This window comes from Mytilus trossulus, chromosome 9, assembly GCF_036588685.1.
Source record: "Mytilus trossulus isolate FHL-02 chromosome 9, PNRI_Mtr1.1.1.hap1, whole genome shotgun sequence".
In the NCBI taxonomy this organism is placed as follows: Eukaryota; Metazoa; Mollusca; class Bivalvia; order Mytilida; family Mytilidae; genus Mytilus; species Mytilus trossulus.
Window position 1 is genome coordinate 26,901,766 of NC_086381.1, and position 23,540 is coordinate 26,925,305.

The window sequence follows — 23,540 nt, forward strand, 5'->3', positions numbered from 1 at the left end:
CCTGTTTATTTCAAAAATTTCCTTTTTGCAATTTCTTCAGTTGCCCAGGATGCAAACTGAGGATTCCAATTTACATTAGAAAACAACTGTCCGGGAAGTAGGAGGCCAAAATAAAGTGCATTGTTTTATCCGAAAAAATAGTATTCTACTTATTATTCTTTTATATGACAATGAATGAAAAAGAAACATCTTTCTATAATGTGGTATTACATGCAGTGAAAAATAATTTTTATATAACATTATAATATAATCGAGTGCATCTCTCAACCAGAATAATATAACATTTTAACATAATAGAGTGCACCTCAATGATTTAACATTATAAAATAATCAAGTGCACATCTAAACTTTGGATTATCTAATACAAATTAAAGAGAAAAAGGCTGAGCAAATGACATTTTGACAGTTTACATCTCCTGCAATTATCACATACATGAATAAATTGTTAAACAACAAATCAGTAGTTAGAATTGCGTTTTGTTTGAATGTCATTTGAATGTTATATAATCAAAACATCAACAATTCCTATTTTAATCCATACACTTTAACACTTTAAAAACACACACAATTACTTAATTCAATCAAGAAAAATACTACTATTACTCATATTAAACTTGGTATTTTTACAATAAGCCATCTTTCAGACCCTCGAAAAAACTAAAAAAAAATGTTCACGGATATTTTACTCCTTAGTACGACGAAAACTGCACGATTATAGTAGTATTAAATTCAATTCCTTTCTTAAAATGTTCTCAATACACGCAACAGTAATTTGATGCGAATGTCATACAAGTGAGAGGTTTAGCTAGCTATAAAACCAGGTTCAATCCACCATTTTCTACATTAGAAAATGCCTGTTCCAAGTCAGGAATATGACAGTTGTTATCCATTCGTTTGATGTGTTTGGACTTTTGATTTTGCCTTTTGATTTTGCCTTTTGATTTTGGATTTTCCTTTTTGAATTTTCCTCGGAGTTCGGTATTTTTGTGTTTTTACTTTTTACCAATTTTCAATAGTCATATTTCGATTATGCAAAACATCACATTGGTAGTAAACGAAACCCGAGTCTAAAAGAAGAAAACAACAGAAACACTGAACTAAATCAAAGCAACAAACTTTCCACTGATATGGTTCTGCTAAACATACCGGTAAACTGCTAATACTATGTTACATGAATATAGGACAACCAACGCAAGTACATTCAGCACAGATTAATGCATCAGTAAATCATGCAATAGTGCATTACAAGATGATAACCGTAGAATAACAACTCTTATGAATTAACGACAGAACACAAGGACACCACAACCAAAAGAAACTGCTGGTCTTATGAATGGACTGCATTATTTTTGGTGATGTTTACATTATCTCAGGTAAAAGTCCAGATTGTTTAAATAAGAGTATAAATAGCGTTTGCCTGAATATTATAAACGTTTAAAAATGTGAATTGCAGAGACAAAATTGCGATATTTGATATATGCTACTGGAAGAATGTCACATTAATGTGCTATAAAACGTGTCAAAGATTAAATCTCGGTGGTCACTTATGTGTTAGGAAATATTTTTTTCCCAAAACATTTTTGAAATTGGGCTGTGGTTGTGAGAGAAAAGGGGATGGTGGGGTAATTCAAAATTTTATTCGATGTTGATTTGCCCTTTAATCCGAAAAAAAACTAGTAGTTTCAAAAGACGTTGTGATAAAAAGATATAGTTCCCTAATACCAATTATTGATTATTTATGAAATTACAAATCTTCTTTCATTCCTAATGACTTGAAAAAGATCGGTTCATTGAAGTAACATAACTAAAAGAAAACACATAGACATTTATATTTATTTAATTACTACCCAAAGGAGACGGAGCCATACTTTGCATTAAAAACATCTGAGCTGGAAACTAATTCACTAGTTTAATCTCCACTCATTATTTCGTATTCAAACAAGTAGCCATCAACGGCGGGATTAGAGTGTTTAATAACTAAAAAATCATTCAGTTAACGGCACTCTTCTAAACATAACTGAAGTTAACTCACTAGAAGATTAAAGAACAATTGTGATTCATGTTACAATAATCCTATAATGTTCACTTCTTGTGTTCTTATTTCTATATTCCACATTGTGCATGGAACTAGTGCGAATCATGAATAAGATCAAATAATCTTAACCTAGAAAGAATAGAAATTAAGATCATTAATTTACTGTGCTTTCTTAATAAAGCACATCTGGTTGTATTTGTATGTGATTAATCTTTTTCCATGTTAGTTTTTTGGTAGAAAGATGAATGACACAATGTCACTTCATGACAACCAAATATAAAATATAATTGATAAAGAAAGGATTCCAACATGGATATAAATCAATATAAATCAGGTCATGTCTAGTATTTACCTAATTACTTCCTGGTATGGTCACGTGTCATACTGAATTCTCTGAAAGTATAGATTTACTTACCCCACTTATCTAATATAATAACAATTCGATTGGCATGTTAATATTGTGTTTTGTCTGTTTCTACTTAATAATCCATTTGAACAAATTATTAATGTTACATTATACAGTTATATATTGTCTTTTTGTATGAATTGAAACAATTTATTTTGCCCGTCCCGCCATCTTGATTATACATAGTATTACCGACTGCTAAGCATTGATCGCCTTTATTTTGAAATATTACAAATCATGAAGTCGACGAAATTTGATGTGTATTTTTTGCTCGAATCTCGTATGGAACCGAAGTAGGAGCATGTCCTCTTTGTTATTCATATTAGTTCTTATCATGGTATTGTTTTGTGACTGTGTTACGCCGAAAAAGATAGAAATTAATATACTACTACTTCAACCCCTATAATGACAGCAAAAGAGACAAACAAATGCATGATTATGAGCTCCCGAAAAAATGCATACCCAAATCTTCATCTGTCCTCCATTTTATTTTTGTGTAGTTTAGATCTATTACTGTGTTGTAATTGATTATATCTGTAGGTCTTATCTTTTGTTTAAACATACGGTCATCATGCAGACCAATGATATCTACTAACTATGGGACTTTTGGATTGGACAAATAGTTATCAAAGATACCAGGCTTATAATTTAATACGTATAACGTTTTCAGGGAAGCAGCTATAAGGAACTTTCCATTTTGAATTTTCCTCGGAATTCGGTATTTTTGATATTTCAGTTCTCGTAGCATAGCAAAACTATCGTACAATGATGTAGATTTTAAGTGCTGATATGTACATGTATATAGAAATTAAGATTTATTTTCATTTCAATATAGATATGTTTTCAGGGCATTGCGGCTTGGTAAAATTAACAATTATCGGAGGTCTTGTATGTATTTTCTATATGAATTCAAAAATACAGAAATTTATCAGTTAATTCAGTTATATGAATTTTAGTTAAACGAAACTACATGCACAGGATTTATTTGTTTTTTTAGTTTTCATTTAAAAGGAAACCCGACATGCTTATACAATACAAACAGATACACCTTTACTAACATAATTTTATATTGATATTATTGTAATGATTAGAAATAAAAAATGTAACACCTTAAAAAAATCAATCCTAATTTTAAATTCTGTTTTTGATGATTTACCTGTGACCATGGTAACGTCATTGTGATTGGCTTTGATACATTCATGTGACGCACATTTCATAATTATATTGTAGTGAACTCTGTGTGTTAAAGAGGGACGAAATATACCAAAGGGACAGCCAAACTCATAAAAAACTGACAACGCCTGTCTAAAACTGAAAGAAGACAAACAGACAAACAATAGAACACTTGACACAAAATAGATAACGACAGAATAAGCAACACGAACCCCACTGAAAACTAGAGGTAATCTCAGGTGCTCCGGAAGAATAAGCAGACCCTACTCCACATGTGGCACCCATCGTGTTGATTATGTGATAACAAATGCGGTAAATAGTCTTATTCGGTAGGTCACATTCATGAAAGGGAAGGGAATTGTAGTTACGACGTAAGGAACATATCCGATATCTTTTGTGAAACGGTTATTTCATAACGGTCAACCAACTCGTGATGACGTCCGTAATATTTACCATGTTTACGAAGGGATGATTCCAACTTCATCATTTGGAACTCTTGGTATAATACCTTCCCCATTCCTGATTTCCTTGTTGCTGGAAGCTAGCTGTATTAAACAAGCTGTAAGGTGTTTGCTGTTATTCCGTGGATGACATGTTGTAATACACTGTTATATTTGCATCTGTCCTGAGTGTTATTTCGTTTATGTGTACTTCATTCATGCCACGTGGAGTTCTCATTTAAGTGGCCTTTTTAAAATTATCATATAAGCGAGAGGTTTGGTTATTCATAAACTAACTTCAACTCACCATTTATTCCTTAAATGTCCTGAACCAAATCAGGAATGTAGCAGTGGTTATCAAATAGTCTATTTCGATATATGTTGGTGTTTGTTTTTATTATAGTTGAGTGCTTATGTTATTCCGTTGTTTTCCTCTTATAGCAGGTGTGTTTCCCTCGTTTTTGGTCTTTGACCAGGATTTGTTTTCCCTTAACATATTTATAGCTATTGGATAACAATAAACTACTGTTGCCTTAATTATTTGAAATGCAAATTATGAAAGAGGGACGAAAGATACCAAAGGGACAGTCATTGAACGTTTACTTTTACAAAAAGCTTCAAACTACTTTAGTTTAACTTAAAAATATGTAATTGTCGGCTACTCTTATGAGAAACAATGTTCGGCAACAGATATTAACATAACTTTTCTTTCAGACTGTACTGGAAACAGAATAGTTAAGGACTTTCTAAGATTAAAAAATTGAAATATGCAGATCAATGCGAGATAACTCTGATTCTTTGTACTGAAGTACTAATAATAATTTAGAACTAAAATGTTCTCACACAATGGCATTGTTGTCGTTTTGTAATTATAAAAATTGATGTTTAGAAATATCAATTAATATGCTATTTCCACATAAGAATCGATATATCTATGGGTTAAGTTCGTCTTTGTAAGCATCACATTTATCAAGAAAGATAAAGAAACAAAACGATATCTTGATTAATGTCAGAAACTTTGTTCTTGACAAAAATGTATGTATGTTTAGTAGGCAACATTGTATTTAAAAAGTATTAAAGGCCACGTACAAGTGAAGTATTGAATGTGTAAATGATCAAAGTCATTCTGATATCAAAACAAAAGGTCTGGTCATATTTTGAAAATTTCATGAAATCGCATTTAGAGATTCCTTGATATTCTGAAACCTTTGACTAGAATTGTTAACGTGTAACTTCTGGGAACCTTGCAAAAATTGTTTTTGAACCTTAAACGCCTATAAAGCTAGAGCGCATAATATGAAAGCATTGCAAAGAATAGTTCTGTACACACTACAACTGGTACCATCCTATTGCAAATTGTATTGAGAAAGCATACATCACATATACCATAGTCATTTATTTTAAAAACAGCTCATTGTGTTAATCTATATTCGTGATTTTCCCAACTAGTACGTTTACATAAAAAAAGGCCCTTGTAATGATAAATAAACAAATATAAAAAAAAGATGTGGTATGATTGCCAATGAGACAACTCTCCACAAAAGACCAAAATGACACAGACATTATCAATTGTAGGTCACCGTCCGGCCTTCAACAATGAGCAAAGCACGTTAAAGACACCCTTGTAGATTTCGAAAAAGAGTAGGCTAATGCCGCTACAAGGCAGCACTCGCACCCGCAAAGTGGAAAGGGATTAATATAAGTCGCAAAACTTGTTTCCCAATCCACTATAAATAAATATGTTTAAACTAAAGCCCATACCGCATAGTCGGCTATAAAAGGCCCCGATAAGACAATGTAAAACAGTTCAAACGAGAAAACAAACGGCCTTATTTATGTCAAAAAAATGAACGAAAAACAAATATGTAACACAGAAACAAACGACAACTACTGAATTAAAGGCTCCTGATCTACATTTATTACGTTTCACTTGGATAAATCCCTACGTTTTATATGTGCATCGAAATTATTAAAGACGGTCAACAACGTCTCTACCAAAAATCCCGAAAGAAAAAATACTAGTATATCATCAGTTGGTCTGAACATATTGATTTAAAAAACAAGTGAAGAGTTTATTGGGACAATCGGATATCATAATTAAGACTGGCAACTATATGGACAAATATATATAATGATTCTAAAAAGACACAACGAAACCGATCAAGACAGTGGTGAAAATACAAGATGTTTTATATACCATTTGCTTTAAAAAGCATGTTAGAAATTTTTCAAGGAGATGTATACTGTAGCTAGATATCATTTTAATGTTCATCAAATGCTTACTTATTGATTATCTGTAATCTATTATATAAACATTCAGAATACATTTTGTATTTCGGGTTCTTTTTCGTCCCATTGATTAATTGATGAATACGAACCGGGCTTGTCTCAAGTTTCGTCAGTAAATTTCAAGTGAACTGTCCCATCTGCTTTTATGTTCTTTCTGTTATATTTGATTACTTCAGATAAAGAAATATGATTTTTTTCCGACATTGAAACCTTTTTGTTTTAATACTCCGTGAATAAATAAATGGGCAATTAAGCAAAAGTGTGTTTTTGGTATTATCAAATAATGACAGTTAATACTCAATAAAGTACTGACCTGATAAAACACCAGAGAATAATAAATAAGAGCAACGGAATCAAACCATTGAAATTACAATGAATTCATTGTATTGTTCAATAAATTGAAATTGCGTCAAACAGTTTGGATTGCAAGTAAAAAAATAATTCATCGATCTTCAAATTAAAAAAAGATTTAAATTCTCTGTTTATCCGTTTTAAATGGAAACATCAAATGTAATGTGTGTATCATTGAGTGTTAGGTTAAATGCGGTAATAATCGAATACATCTGTTTTAATGCCAATAGAATTGTTTGCATAGAATTATGTCTAGATTATTTCTATCTGCACGACATGTTTTAGTGTAACTTTGTTAAACGTTTATTATGAAGTAAGTCTTTTCAAGAAACGATACTATAGAGAAATTTTCCTCAAGGGTAATAACACTTATTTTTTAAAAAGGCCACTTTTTATAATATAAACAGGTCAAAACAGTTATGCGTGATAGTATATCTTGTATTCTGTTTCAAAAGTTGGAGTCCAACGACTGCATGACAATCTTACAAGAGAGCATTTTCGTACTTGTATGGCAACCGATAATGTACACCATTTTTTTAAAGGAGTTTGTAGACAATATTTCCATGTATTTCAAATACATGTCAACATGCACACAACGAACTGATATGACATCATCTCCTTTGTTTTGTTCGGAACTGACTCTAAAAAAAGTGAATTAATAAAAATCCCGAACTCTAAGGAAATTTATAAAAGGAAAGTCTCTAAGCCAATAGCAAAATCAAAAGCGTTAAACAGATCGAACACATGGATAACAACTGTTATATTCCTAACTTGGTACAACTATTTTTCTTATGTATAAGATGGTTGTTTTTTGTTATAGTCCAGTCAATCTAGCATAAATTTAACCCTTACCTTAACGTAATTGCAACAGAAGATTTTAAAGTTTTTATCTTTAGCATTATACCCCAAATATACACAGAAAAAAGTCCCATACAACCTTACTTGAGGAAGACTAAATAAAATCACCATTTAAAATGCCTATGGAGATTTGCATTGAAAAGGGAGATAACTCTGCAAGAACGGCAGAAATAACAATAACAATTGATACACATTTATAATTTTACCGCTTCTATTCATCAGAATGTATTGATTCTTGATTTTAAGCCGTCTTTAGAGTATAACAAACAACTCTAAAGGTTTTTTCTTATCTTTTAACAAGCTATAATCTATATTTTGTAATTCATTAGTTGACCATTTATTGAATTTTTCAACATATCAATGCAAAGCATCTCAAATTTAATAAACATAATTAAACATGTATTCTTCTATTTGTGGTTTAAAGTTTCTTGAAACAAGAAAGATGCTGAAAAAATATAATATACAGATATAAACAATACCAAATTTCACATTATTTTTTCAAAATGGTCACAAAGCCACAAATTTGCAATTTCTTTAATGAAAAATGCACCAAAAAAAATAAAACTATACATAACACTTCCTTTTTGTACATTTCATAAACAGAAGATTATATAATTTAGTCAAATACGTACTTATAACCTAATCAAAGTATCATACTTTACATACATTTTCAGAAAATCAACCAAAAACTGACCCAAAAAAGACTAATTTTTGCGGAGTTATCTCCCCTTCCAATGTTAATTTCCATAGGAAATTAAAAATGCTGATTTGGCGTTTTCATCCAAATTAGAATTCATGGGACTTTTTTCTGTATATATAAAGGGCTTAATACAGCACAAACAACATTTTCCAAAGTATATTTAAACAAAACGCATTTGACTAACAGTTGTTCGACCTGTTAGTCAAATGCATTTTGTTTAAATATACTTTTTCACTTTGTTGGTCTTTTGAAAAATGTTGTTTGTGCTGTTTTTAGACCCTTCTACAACGAAATTTGTTTGACATGCACACGTATAAAAATTGCGGTTTTTATCCAACGCAATCATAGGTTTGAACGTAGTTTTCAATTTAGACTCGTTTATATATATTTTTTGTTTGGGCATGTATCATATTTTCCCTCCGGTTTATATGATCCGTTCATCCTATATTGACTCTTAAATTCAATAGTCAATCTTAAATTGAGAGTTAATTACATGGCCTTCCAAATACCGTTTCGATCCCTAACATCACTGAAGAGACATAAATTGTCGAAATCTAGATCTGGTGTACTAAAGAAATATTGACACCGAATGTTTGTGGCGCAACATCGTGGCCACAAGTTAACAAAAAAAAAATTCTGTGACGTATCAAATTTATATTAAGATCCAGTTTGTTACATCTTGTGATCAATTTTATTTGGCAGTCGCGAATGGCAGTCAGCAGGGTTAAAGAACATCAGTTGTTCGACCTGTTAGTCAAATGCGTTTTGTTTAAATATACCTTTTCACTTTGTTGGTCTTTTGGAAAATGTTGTTTGTGCTGTTTTTATACCCTTCTACAACGAAATTTGTTTGACATGCACACGTATAAAAATTGCGGTTTTTATCCAACGCAATCATAGGTTTGAACGTAGTTTTCAATTTAGACTCGTTTATATAAAGGGCTTAATGCTATAGATTAGAACTAAAACATTTTCTGTTGCAATTAGTTTGGGGTTAAATCTTAATTTGACTGGACTATTATTGCAAGATGGTAGTCAATATATAAAGAAGGTTTTAGTGAATCTGATGTGTCCTTTATTGAAAGTTTGATAGGATAGATAATATCAACTTAGTCACCAAACTTTGAATTATTTAGGTAGAGGACATCATCTATATAGAAGAACGTGCAGTTGAAGATTAATACCAGCTGCTTGTTATTCTTCTTAATAGTCAAAGGTACCCGGATTATAATTTAGTACGCCAGACGCGCTTTAGTGTCACCTATATGAAATCAGCCTCATACGTTGTATGAATAACGAACCAGGACGGCAAAAAGGTGAGCAGGCTTCCATGTGAATGACAATTTTTATTTTGAAATACATGTCCTCGAAACGTACCACAAAAAAAAATTCAAATACCTTAAAAGTGAAATCACAAAAATATACTGAACTGAGGGGGGATTCAAACCGTAGTTACTAATCAAATGGCAAAATTAAATGATAAAACACATCAAACAAATGAACAACAACTGTTATATTCCTGAATTTTCAATAATATAAATGGTGGATTGAACCTGGTTTTAAGCGCTAAACCCTTTACTTGTATGACAGTCGCATCACATTCCATTATATTTATGACGATGTGTGAAACAAAACAGACATACTATATGTAAAATAGTCAAACTTGGGATCACCGAAAAATTGAAGGGTCGAATATAGCTAATCGATGATCTTAACTGGGTAAAACAGAAACATCCCGTCCATACCACTTTATTAATATAATCGTGTTATTCGATTAAATCTAGACATGTTTCTTTATGCAGGTTCCCGAAGTCGTTTTTAAACTGTCTGTTCAATAGATATAGGAAGATGTGGTGTGAGCGCCAATGAGACAACTCTCCATTCAAATAACAATTTATAAAACCAAGCCATTATAGGTCAATGCACGGCCTTCAAATACACTTTTCGTCAATATTTCCGTTTTCGATTCCGAGAACTTACGTAATGCTCATGAATACCATTTATCTAACAAATATGAAGAACTTGGGAAGACTTCTATCAATATTAGTCTTATCGTTAGCGAACTACAGTTATGATCGACGGAAATGAATAAGGGTTTAATCGAAAAGGACGTGATTTTTTTCTGTTTCGAATTGCAATAAAACACGAACCATAGTTTTGACTTTTAATGTCATTTTAAGTTTAAAAAATATGATTACACAATGTATTATGCATCAAGGTACATACACAGTTTGGTGAGGTGTGAAACATTTGTAAGTGGTTATCATATGTTAGTTATTTATTCAAAACGGCTTTTTCTGTATTGGATAGACAGAAAAACTGTACATATCAACAGGGCAACTTTACATATTGGCTATTTAATAAAGGTTCGTATCTAGCCTGATAAAAATACATAGATATGTCACTGTACTTTCTAAATAGCCCTCATGTGTTAACATCATAAATTGTGTTACAGTCACAGAAGGCATTTCTTTTTAAATAGCAAATTAGCACAATCATAGTTCTACATCTAGGCACACTATATAGAACGGAAATTAATTTACATATTTACTATGTTTTACAGAACGGTAGATCACATCAAAGAGCATACGTACTGACATTATAATTGGAAGAAAATTTACATTTGAATTTAATTTGATTAAAAAACGACAGCAGTGCACAACTTCCAATGCCAACGTAATATATCGAATAGCTTTCAAAAACAATTTTCCTGTCCAGTACTGGCGATAGACTAATTGTTTCCTGATTTATCATTACGTGCTGTACTGCATGTTCTGTAGTGTAGTAGATTTATTGACCACATATACAAATCTTGATTAAGTCTGACATGATAAATTTGAGTTTTGTCTGTTTCTACTTTGATAATCAATTAGTACATATTAATTATGTTACGTAATCCAGTAATGTATTATCTGTATTCATGACTTGGCTCAATTTGTTTTGATGTTCTGAGCATTCAGACAAATCCATGTATATTAACTTCATGGTGTGTGATCTTCGTATTTCTTATTTATTGTCAGTCATAGAGTTTACTTTGTTATAAAAAGTGCACATTATTAATAAGTTATTGGCCGACTTTATTTGGAAGAAAATAATGTATCAAAATTCCAACATTTAAGATAATATGAAAAACACCAAAACATGATACATATAGGACCAACTGAAAAGCATAAAGATAATATTTGCTTCTTAGAATATTTTTAAATCTTTACATGGTCAAGGCTTTTTATAAAAGGAGTTAATTTTGACCCAAGCAAAACTCTATTTATGTATTTGGCAGAATTTTCTTTTACAGAACGAAATTATATCATCATATGAAAACGACTAACTGGCAAGTCCACACTATGTAAACCCTGTTGAAAAGGACAGATAATTTAAAATGAATTATGTACATCCAAACACCTGTAGATTAAGAACTGATGTCTTTGCTACTGATATTTGATGGAATTAATGGATTTCAGTTAAAAGCATCGATTTTGGATACTAAGGGGTTTTTTTTATCTTATCACATCTAAAAAAGTAAATCACTTAAAATCTAAACAAACGTTTGTACTGATGTATTGACATGCAAATATGTAATGAAACACTAGTCTAACAAGAGTTTCTTTTTCATCACCCGAGCGTCGAGTCAGAAGTTCATTACTATGATCAATTAAAGACAAATGTCATCTTTCTTCAAACTAGAACAAATTTCGTTCACAAACAAATCCAAATAATTGTGTCCCGACGCAGTCATGCCACATTCCCTTGTCTTGAGCTAATGCGCATAAATACATTTGATCATACGCTTCTGGTTGTCCTAGATTCCACGGTAAGTATGTTATAGGGGTTCCATCATCAAATACCCATTCTGATGTATTCGGGACTCTGTTCCCTTGCAAGTATATATGACCCGCGTTGAATTGTTCATCAACTACAAATACATACAACCTATTACAGGTATGATATTGAATTAGATTGCTTTAATCTTATATATGTAGAAACGCGTCATGTGTAACAAATTGTTATCATCATAAATTAAAAAAAATCAGAATTTGTTTTATTGAGTTTAACGTAAATGAATCTACAAAATAAAAGATGTACGTCAGATTCCAAAAAGACAAACATCAGTCTTTAATAGAAGTAAATTAACAAACATGCCTATCGAAAGCTATTTAACATTCTGTTATTCTTTAAACGAGAGCCTGAATATACCAATTGATTATCAAACGCATAAGTCGGACACGAACTGGTACCATGGAAAACAATAACAACGACGAAACAGTGTTTACTTATATGTCACTTGTTTTCTGGTAAAGAATTGTCTCACTGAAAATCATACCACATCTTATTTATTTCATGACATAATTATCGCAAACACAACATAGAAAATTACAGATTGAGCAACACGAACAACACCAAATACCGCGGATAATATCGTGAACTCTGTTATGGTTAGCATATCCTGTACCACATGTGACCCCCGTTGTTTTCCTTGTGCATTTGACGTTTTCGCTGTTTAATAATTTCATGCAATATACAAGAATAATAATTGTATATACCAGACGTGCGTTTTTTGTTTTCGTATTAAAGACTTATTGTGGACGTGTATTTAACAGTAGTGTTCCAAATAATTTAGCTTTTCAAAAAAACAGTACATTTACAGAAAAATTACTTATCACCAATATTCCATATGCACACAAAACTGATGACTATTGGGCTGGTGACTCCTTCGTAGAAGAAACGCCTAATCGCAGTGCATCGACCTCATTTCAAGTATGCTACAGGTTTATAATGAAGTTGCGCCAGATACGCTTTTTGTTAAAAAGGCGTATGATTAAGTACCTTTAGTCTGATTTTGTATCATAATTGTATCATAAAACCAGGTTAAATCCATCATTTTCTACGTTTAAAAATGCCTGCACCAAGTTAGAAATATGACAGTTGCTGTCCATTCGCTTTTTATGTGCTTTGTCATTTGATTTCGCAATGTGATTACGGTGAGGTCCCCTTGTCGTAATGGAAGTGTGAATTTTCAGAGAGACAAAAATCATTCAAAATGTAAAATTAACAAAAAGAACGAAGATAACCGATATATCATAGGGAACATCATTTAATATACTACATGGTGAGAAGAAAAGAACAAACGTATGATAATGATTTAATTATTCACCTTTTGTGCAATTTATTTGAAGAATAATAGAACATTACACCTACATATAATGAGAACAATTCACTAAGTCGAACAATGTAATTTAAAGTGTGAGGTGTAACAATCGATCATCGAAATTGGACTTTGGACCTTGTTGAAAACTTGACCATACGTTCATCAATAATTATAAAACCCATATACATAGTGTCACTTAGTGAAACACGCCAGCTCTTGAAGGAGAGTAGAAAGATTGTCGAAGAAAATGGGGAGAACTGAAGCGTACCCCTACTTTTAAACACCTTTATAAACCTAGTATCAAGCATTGATAAAAGAGTACAGTCGGTCGAAATAGGCATTGACAAATTTGGAGAAATAAAAAGTATTATTTCATCTCTGACAAGTAGAGTTATTACAAACGAAAAAGGCTTACAAACATGTCAAGGCAAAATAACTGAACTTGAAAACAACATACAAGGAGAAGGGAATTTATTCGATAACCTAAAATTTCAATGTGATAAAAACAAGAGCCTCAATGACAAGAATTCCAGTGAAATTGACAAAACCAAATCAAGTATAAATAAGGTGTCCAAAGACATTTCTGAAATAAAGTCACAAGGTAGAACTTTTACTGAATGTAACTGACAAGATGAACTAGAGAATCTCAAGAAAAGAGTGCTTGACTTATCTTGTCGGTCTATGAAGAACAATCTCATCTTTACTGGTCTTTATGGGGTAAGAGATGAAAACAGCGAAGAACTTCTCCGAGGTTTCCTCCATAATGAAATTGGTATTGATTACAAAATTGAATTAGGTAATGTCCATCGTTTTGGACGAAGTCAGCGCGGTATGAGACCAATCGTCGCACGATTTCTATATCAAGCCGATTTGCAGTATGTACTAGAAATGCTTACAGGTTACACAATACTAGATATGGTATCAAACAGCAGTTTCCAAAAGAAATAGAAGACAGAAGGACAAAATTGTATCCAATCATGAAAGAAGCAAAGTACAAAAGAAGAAATGTGAAACTTGTTCGCGACCGACTCTATATCGACAATGAACTGTATGAGATATATGATGACATCGGCACATTTGATCGCCAAGGACACCCAGAAAAACGTAACGATGCCACACCTGAAAACGAACATTCGACGCCATCTTAAATCTTCTACCCCGAATTGTGTTATATATGGAGAATTAGGACGTTATCCTATTAGTTTAGATATCAAGGTTCGCATTATTTCATACTGGGTGAAACTGATTTTTAGCAAATCCAGTAAATAATCAGCAATTGCATACAAATTAATGTTTATATCATGTAAATAATGTTAAACTTTATTGGATGAAATGTATAGAATTTTTTCTTAATGAAACTGGTTTATCTTATGTATGGTTATCTCAAACTTGTATAAATGAAATTTGGTCAAAGACTGTTGTAAGAACATCTCTCCAAGATCAATTTAAACAAACATGGCACTCAGACATTCAAACGAAATCAAAAACATTAAATTATCGCCTTTTCAAGGAACTTTTCGGATTCGAAAAGTGTTTAGACTTTTTGGAACCCCGTGATATCTATACTTTGTGTCAATTTAGACTCATTAATCACAGATTACCTATAGGAAGTGGAAGATGGAAAAAAAATCAGAGAGATAAAAGAATATGCGAGTTATGCGACTTTAAAGATCTTGGAGATGAATTCCACTATGTAATGAAGTGTAAATTTATGACTATCGCTAAAAAGTATATTGATTATCCAAATATAATTAAATTTAAGGAAATAATAATATGAAAAAACAATCATCTGTAAAAAAAAAGCTATGTACATTTTATAAGGCATATCAATTCATGTGTGTTTTCTCCTGGCTAAACTCAACTTATATATGTAAATAGTGTACATATTATGTTTTCTCTAATTTATAACTGTGTTATTTATTACATGTAACTTTTATATACCATTGTATTGACGAAGATTTGTCAGAATAAATATATATATATATACTAGATTATGGACTTTCCGATTTGATTTTCCTCTGAGTTCAGTACGTTTGTGATTTAACTTTTGATTAACATCATAGTTATAGGTATTCATATGAAACTATGAAAACTTGCTGAACTGATCACCTAAAACTACATATCATATATATCATAAACACAATACATACCTACTAAATAGGAATACAAAACGTTTTGTTTTTCTTGGCTGTCTATTTTGACCAGTGATGTATTTTGTGATTGGCATGTTGAAACAGCATCATGGTATATTACTTTAACATTATAAAACTTAATACATAGCATGACACTTGATTTGTATGAATATCCTTCTTCTGTCAGACAGTTGTTTACATCTGTAAATAAAAACATCAATATGAATGCGTCCGAATCACTTTTCTAGATTTGCTGGCAAAAGGAACTTTCAAAGCTAAAAAAATTTGAGAGACCGAATAAAGGCAACAGTTGTATTCCGGTGTTCAAACTCACAAATTGTTTGAGAGATAGCAAATACGTCAAAACTGGTGACGAGATATTTTCCCAAAAAAAAACTTGGAAAATCCTTCTGAGATCAGTTTTGACAAAGTAAAGAAGAACAATAGTGTGTCATAATATTTACTAAATTCATCATCGGATTGATTTTTTAAATGCCTATCAATATCTCTCTTCTTCTTTTTTGTAAAACAGGTAGATGACTTAGACAAATGTAAGATAGTTATAGTTGAAAACTGAAATTTGTTTACAGAAGATCCGTTTTGTCGCAGTATTATCAAATGCATTGTTTAGTTTAATCAGTATGTTATTCAAATAAATGTAATTGGGCAACAGGCAAATCCTCTCCATAATGTATTGTATCTATAAATGAGCTGAGGTACATCCCCAATGCTTGAAAAGATCTGCTTACCCTTTCGGAGCATCTGAATTCACCCCCAGTTTTGGGTAGGGTTCGTGTTGCTAAGTCTTTAGTTTCTATGTTTTATTTTGTCTGTTTGTCTTTTTCTTCGATCTATGAGTTTGACTGTTCTTCTGGCATCTTTCGCCCCTCTTTCGTACATCCTCATTTTTGTTATTATCATAATAAACTATCACTTGAAAGGAAATTTGAACGATAGATAGTTTATACATTATTCTACCTTGGGTGGTTTGTAAACATATCAAATAAGGCGCAATTCAGTATTATCAAAACAGCCAAGAATTTGAATTTTAACAGAATGATAATTAAAACTACCGGCATAATTAACAAATTCAAAACATTTGTTAACATATTTTGTTTCAATAAAATGCTTTTATGATCTACATGGAGATCATTTTGGGAAATACAGTATTCAATTATAATTTGACCGATTTCATACTCAGGACTGCAATGCGGGAATTGTGATGGTGTATATTTTTAACACTGTCGTTAATTTTTTTTTTTTTATAGAAAAAAGGTCTGAATTATTTGTACTGTTGGTACGAAATTTGTTTGATTGCGATTTCATATTCTACGCCTTTTGGGAATGCTTTCTATGAAACAGTTTTAGACACGATATCCAAAATGTTAACAAAGTGGGTTTTAGATATGTTACCAATTCCCGTGATAAAAATATCTATTGATATATACTAACCTTTCAAATAGTACATCCTTCCATCTTCCGCGGTTACATCTGAATATGTATTTAACCTAGAGTACATATAACAGATCTTATTTTGTTTGTTGTAAGACATTGCTGAACATTGGGTAAGTTTGGTACATTGTCTAAAGCACTCTATATTGGTCTCTGTCGTCATAGATTTAACCAGATTGCCTTGTAAATGTTTATTCCGTAGTTCTTTTCTTTCTGTCATTTTGTTAAAATCTCCATCAATTCTTGTGGGAATGAAAGTAATAAAACCGGTCACTATAAAACAAAAATAGTTCTTCAACATTTGTTTCATATTTACTTTTGCTCTGAATACATGTATATCCTTGTCTCATTAGTTTTCGTTCTTTTTTAAAAGAATGTACTGTGACGTCACATTTGAATTGAAAAAAGCATGCATAGTACGAAAACATATGATCTGACCATAATCAATTGATTCGAATAATGACGACTTAATCCTAGTGGAGTTAATTCTAATGATTTTGCCTGTAATTAATTTTCTACTATCCAAACAAGCGTTAAATTAGTTTGATTGTTGATTTAATATTGGCAGCATTTATCATTGATCGTAATCTTTTTAACACTTCAATCATATATGCAACACAAAAAATGGTCTCCACGCTCAATATTTACTTCCTTTCCAATATTTGGACAAGAAAATCAAAGTTTATCAAAACCAAATTAAACATTAATTTTATACATGCATATGCTCATTCATGGCTCTACAATGTGTCGATATCCGCACATTGGCATGGCCCAATGTCAAGAATTTTCGAGGACTTTTGATGACGTCTTTAAAGCTGAATCCATTGGATGTTGGATACGTACTGATCGATATTTTAGTCTAAGTTGTTTGATTTTTTTATCAGTTGGGATAGCATGGACATGCTCTAGCTGTCAGTAACTTCGAATACTCTCAGATCTGCAACCATATGTCCCCATGCAAATGCATTGATCTTCCAAAAAGGGGGGATTCGAACACCCGGACCACCCACTCTCTGGATCTGCCAGTGTCTTTTATGTTGTGGGGATAATGTGCTTGCGTTATGTTTCTTGTATCGATCTGATGGGTTAAGCCCTTTCCAACTGGTACTATGAGTTTACCTTATGTTGTTAGGTTACTCCTAGGTCTCAGGTTATGGGAAATGTTAGGCGCCCACAAATTAGTTGTATCCCACTACATTATGTATGATCCTGTCCCAAATCCTGAGCCTTTAAGTCAGTGGTTGTTGTTAACAGTTGTATATCATGTTGAATTTGTTTTTGCTTATTATTTTTTTACATAAATCAGGATGTTAGTTTTCAAGTTTGAATTATTTCACATTAGGTATTTTATAGCTAACTTTTGCAATTACCGTATGCCACATCTTCTAACTTATCGTTATAAATCTTGAACATGTTAAAACAGTTATTAAACAGATATTTTGCATACAAATTATAAATCGTATAAACATGGTCTTTGTGTAAAGGTAATAACAAATTAACTTGAAACAAACTGTACTGATTCCAAAACGACAACAATCTAATTAAAATATTGATCACTGATTACGTTATACTACATATGTAGTATAACTTATATATAGTATAACGTAATCAGAGATCAATATTTTAATTAGAATGAAACAACAACAAAATATGATTAAAGGATATATGTTAAACGTCCCGAGACTTTGATCTTAACAATACTGGTAAATACCAATGTGTGTCTTAATACATGTGAACTATACTTAGGCCAAAAGAGAATATAAAAAATGTACGTATAAAAGCGGAATGCAAAGCTTTGTATTATGGAAACTGTGAACTGGCGTCTCGCTCAAAGATCGCAAGTGCAATTCTTTGTTCTTGTCGGCAATTTCACAAGTCATAATATTTATACAGATGTCTGAATGGCTGAAAAAAATCTGTATAAATATCTATAAGGTACACCAAGATGTGAACATGTAAGCAGTTAACACAGATGTGTACATACGATCGCGATCTGACTCCTCTGAGGGTCCAGTTCGTACCTGTAACTATTGGTTCGCAATGATGTATGAACCATACAGCAATACCAATGATTTAGAGTGGTCATGCTTCGGACGTTTTACAGGCGTCATCACGAGTGTGTTGGACCTGAAAGTCGTGTTAGAAGTGCCTTTTATCTTAAATCTCTTCCTGCTTTCCTGTATTGTGATATCATTAAACTATAGATATGTACTTAAGTTTGTACTTGCTAGGAGAAACATGATGGGGGTGCTACTTGATAGTGGAATTTTAAGCACAATTCAGGGGGCGTATCTAGGATTTTAGATTAGGGGGGCGCAAAGATTTATACCATTGCCGAGCGGAACGAGGCGAACAAAATTTTGAGGCAAAATTATTGAAATACTCTTCTAAAGGGGTGCAATGTAGGTATTCCGAACTATTAAGAGGTAAAATTAGCGAAAATTAAGTTTCTAGCAGAAACCGCATAAATCTACCCTGTCGACAATCTACGATCACTATTGACTGACTAGCGGATGGACGGACAGATTTAGAACAATATATATACATATATGTTCCTGTTCCGTTATGATGGCAAGTTATGATGGTAAGGTCTCCTACAAATTAGAAAAATCTGCAACAATCTCCTAACATCCCTAACTTACGCACTAAGAAATGCATATTGCATATATGAGTTTATAAAGCTACAGTTATAAAGCTGCAGCCCTAACAACAGAATCTGAAGAGTATGCGAACATTTTATTTTGATTATGTGTTCCTATGCAAACCAATCTACTATCCAGACACCAGCACTTATTGCATGTAAAATGATCTTTATAGCAATATTAGGTAATAAATATCTAAACTAATACTTGAAAGACATGATGTTGGTAGTTGTGACAAAACGAAATACAGAAACATCACAAAAAATAACCCTTGTTTGCACGTCGTCAATGTGTCAAAGCCGATTGTACACGGTTTCAATAATGTGAAATGAAATTAAGAATTACTTAAACACTTCATAACACCAGCCCCGACATACTTGGTTAAGACGATGGAAATGTGATGAGTTGACAGATAGACGGGTGGACCTACGGAAGCAAGGAGAGACGAGACAGAGCACAACAGCTCTTCTGACCAATTCTAGTATTAGATTTTGCTAACGAAAATTTCTACTTTTCTCCGTGATTTTGAAAGGTCCTTTCATAATATACTGACCGACTTTAGAAACGCAACACTAGATTATTTTTGTGTTATTTTTGAATGAATGTGTCACGGTCAAAAGCAATGACTGCATGTTGCAAACGCCAAAATAATTGTTAGAAAGGTCAACAAATTCTGTCCGACATGTTTTGGGTTCTGTTTTACACCTTCTGGTTTTGCATTTGTTCAACCCATTAATTGGTTTTGGCAATTATGCGGTTGGAACTTGAGGGCATTTAAGGTTTTCCTTCAGTTGATTCTTTGGCGATTCAGTTGATGGGAAAGATTTATGGCATGAATCTGTACCCAGTGGCACTCGGCAATTTGATTAGCAGTTGACGTTGCGGCCGTAAACATGTTTGGCAAATGACGTTGCGTAATTTAATTCTGTTGACGTTTCATTGTCTCTAAACGTTTATCTGTTCATTGATGGCCAGCAACAAATCTTGTCTACTTGTATCGTTGTCGGAAGGACAGTAAGAAAAGTTTCTGTAGCCATTCAGTGTGGTTGCAGCACGTTTATGTTTGAATGTTTGCAGTATTCTTAAGGGGTTATTCAGTTTTTTGTTTCTCAGTCTTGGCAAAATAGAGATGCAACATTTTTAAACTGGTTTAAGTGAGGCAAAGGATTGAAAGAACTGTTTCATAAAGCAAAACAACTGAAACAATCTTTCATGGGTCCAAAATTTCGCTTTAAGAAATTCGTGCGACTTCAAAAACTCGGTATGCTCAATATTATAACCACAGGTAAGTTAGATTTTGATTTTTTATACGGAGAAAGAAGTATGATAAGCATGCAAAGTAGTTGTAAGAAAATCAAACAAGATTTGGTAAGAAAAATTAACAAAATGAGTGTTGCGTTTCTAAAGCCGTTCAGTATATATCTGTTTTTTTCCTTTTCGGAGGTCGTGCCCGTGTTATATATAACGTGTTCGCCACAAACCATTCGATTATCAAAGAAATTGATTATGATAACCGCAAAACAATGTAACAATTGTTTGAACTGCAAAAAAAGTATTTTATTTGTCATTAAACGCAGCTCCGCGTTTGACACCTTCCTTTTCAGTATAGGTACATGTATATAATATTTATAGGGCTTACATAAATTGTAGGTCAGTTGATTGATTCTGTTAAACTGACTGCTTTATATACTGTTAATGTTAAAAAAAATGGAATGGTGTCTTCCGATATTTAAATAAGTTAGAAAACAATCATGCTTTGAACATTTTAGGGGGGGCGAACGCCCGCCACGCCCCCGCCTAAATCCGCCTCTGCAATTGGTATCCATTCGGTAAAAAATGTGCATCGCTTTACTGTTATTGTACTCATAAGTATCAGTATGTATAACCAATTTTATTTGCTAATTAAGAAGCGGAATAAAATAATTTAAGACAGCAGGGAAGATTAATTTTGTAGTTTTATAGCTTTAACTGATGTTAAGAATGAGAACTTTATATTGTAAATTTTACGATGTCTCTGAAGTGACCAGTGGGTCAGATTTGTATAACATTGTCATTTGATTAATTGTCTAAATTGTATAACACTTTTTCACGTATAGAAAACCATGTGAGTGGATTTCTTACTTCTTATTGGTCAATAATCTTGCGGGGTCAGCACAAGTTTACGTGCTATGTGTGCACTTCCTTTTTATCATTAACTTTCGTCTTGATAACTTGTGATTATAAAACATCGCGTGAAATTTAATTCAACATTGGGTATAATTTTAACTTATCTGTGTAAAATTCAATTTTTCTGGAAGTTCCAGCCTGGATTGATTTGTTTCAGCAATTTGAGGTAAAGGCGAACCATATTTTTGTGTATTTATAATTTGAGTTGTTAAATTAAATTAACTTAACTTTTTCCTTCATTATGGACAAACGTGCAGTTGTTTTTGGCCATTCTTTTATGCGTAGGTCAAATGATTTTGTTTTATGCAATAAACATAATGGATGGTCAAATTTGTCTCTTTACGAAAGAGATATTTTAGTAAACGTATCTGGTTTTGGTGGCGGCACTGTACGTCAAGGTCCAAAATGTATGTTTCAACCATGCTTATTAAAGGTTATAGCTGATGATAAACCCGATGTTGTATTTTTGCAAGTTAGGGGTAATGATATTAAGCATGCTAGTGTTGACCCAAAGCTATTAGCTCGAGATATAACTTCATTTGCAGATTTCATCATTGATGGTTATGATGTAAAACATAGTATTGTTGGTCAACTTTTTCACCGTTTTAATGCTAATCGGCCATATAATTACAACGAAATTGTTAATGAAGTAAATACACATGTTAAATTGATCATAAAGAATATAGACAAATTATCGTTTTGGCATCATAGAGGCATGTGGTCTGGTTCTGAATCCCTGATAGCAAATGACGGTGTGCATTTAAATGAAAAAGGCACTTTAAAGTTTGCAAATAGTATCAGATCCGCCTTAGGCATCTGTATGAGACGTGGTTTATTTTAATGTATGCATATATGTTACTCATTACTTTGAATTTACGGTATGAAAATATGTTGGTTTTTTTTTAAATATGTCGCAACCCAACACTTATTTTATTTCATTTATTGGTAATCATTTTCTTATATTTTATTTTTCAAACCTAATTTCCTTGCTTACTTGGGTAAGGTTACCGTTTTTTTAATTGGTGCAGAGGTCGTGGTTGCTTGTACTTATGACCTTTGTGTATTTGTTTTGCAAATAAACCAATTTTCCTTACTAGCTTGGTGTAAGGTAGATGATATTTTAACTGGTGCGGAGGGCGTTGTTGCTTGTACTTATGCCCTCTGTGTATTTGCTTCGTCAAATATGTGTAAATGTAGCGTTATTTTTATGTTTTATGCTTCGTAATGAAACTCATGCTACTTCAGTTAGTATTGTCACGGTGATATTGGTTTGGAACATAATAATTTTTGCATTGTAACCTATCATAGGTTATAATTGCCATGTATTATTTTTATACATGTACATTTTTTAGATATATGATGATATTTAATTCATGTTGTCAATTTATTATGTATGCTAATACGTTGAAACATGTAGTTTTGGGTTGCGATGGAATTTAAATCTAATTGTCAATTTTCATACCAATATTAATGCATTATTTTAAAAAACCAATTTAAAATTATTATATTTTGGATACATTCAGCGGTTTGTTACAATTTCTTTTTCTTTTCTCTAGTTCTTAATTATGCCTAGAGCAAAACAATCAAAGAGGAGAGCAGCTTCGGTTAAATCCTCCAGTTCGGTAACTGTGCCAGATCCAGTTGTCATACCTGCGAAGAGGAAACGGACACAAAAAATGTCACCAACAGCATCAACTTTACCCGAAAATAACATTTCCATTGAAAATCAAAAACAACCTTCCACAAGTTC

At 32.3% G+C, this 23,540-nt stretch overlaps 1 protein-coding gene across 1 annotated transcript; it reads right to left on the reverse strand.

Moving 5' to 3' along the window:
* Positions 1-11,824: 11,824 nt before the first annotated feature.
* On the reverse strand, positions 11,825-17,453 carry LOC134683750 (collectin-12-like). Its single transcript, XM_063543063.1, has 3 exons — positions 16,983-17,453; positions 15,549-15,731; positions 11,825-12,165 (listed from the first exon to the last, which is right to left on the reverse strand). The coding sequence occupies exons 1-3, from the start codon at positions 17,290-17,292 to the stop codon at positions 11,933-11,935; spliced, it is 726 nt and encodes a 241-aa protein (XP_063399133.1). The 5' UTR covers positions 17,293-17,453; the 3' UTR covers positions 11,825-11,932.
* Positions 17,454-23,540: the final 6,087 nt, after the last annotated feature.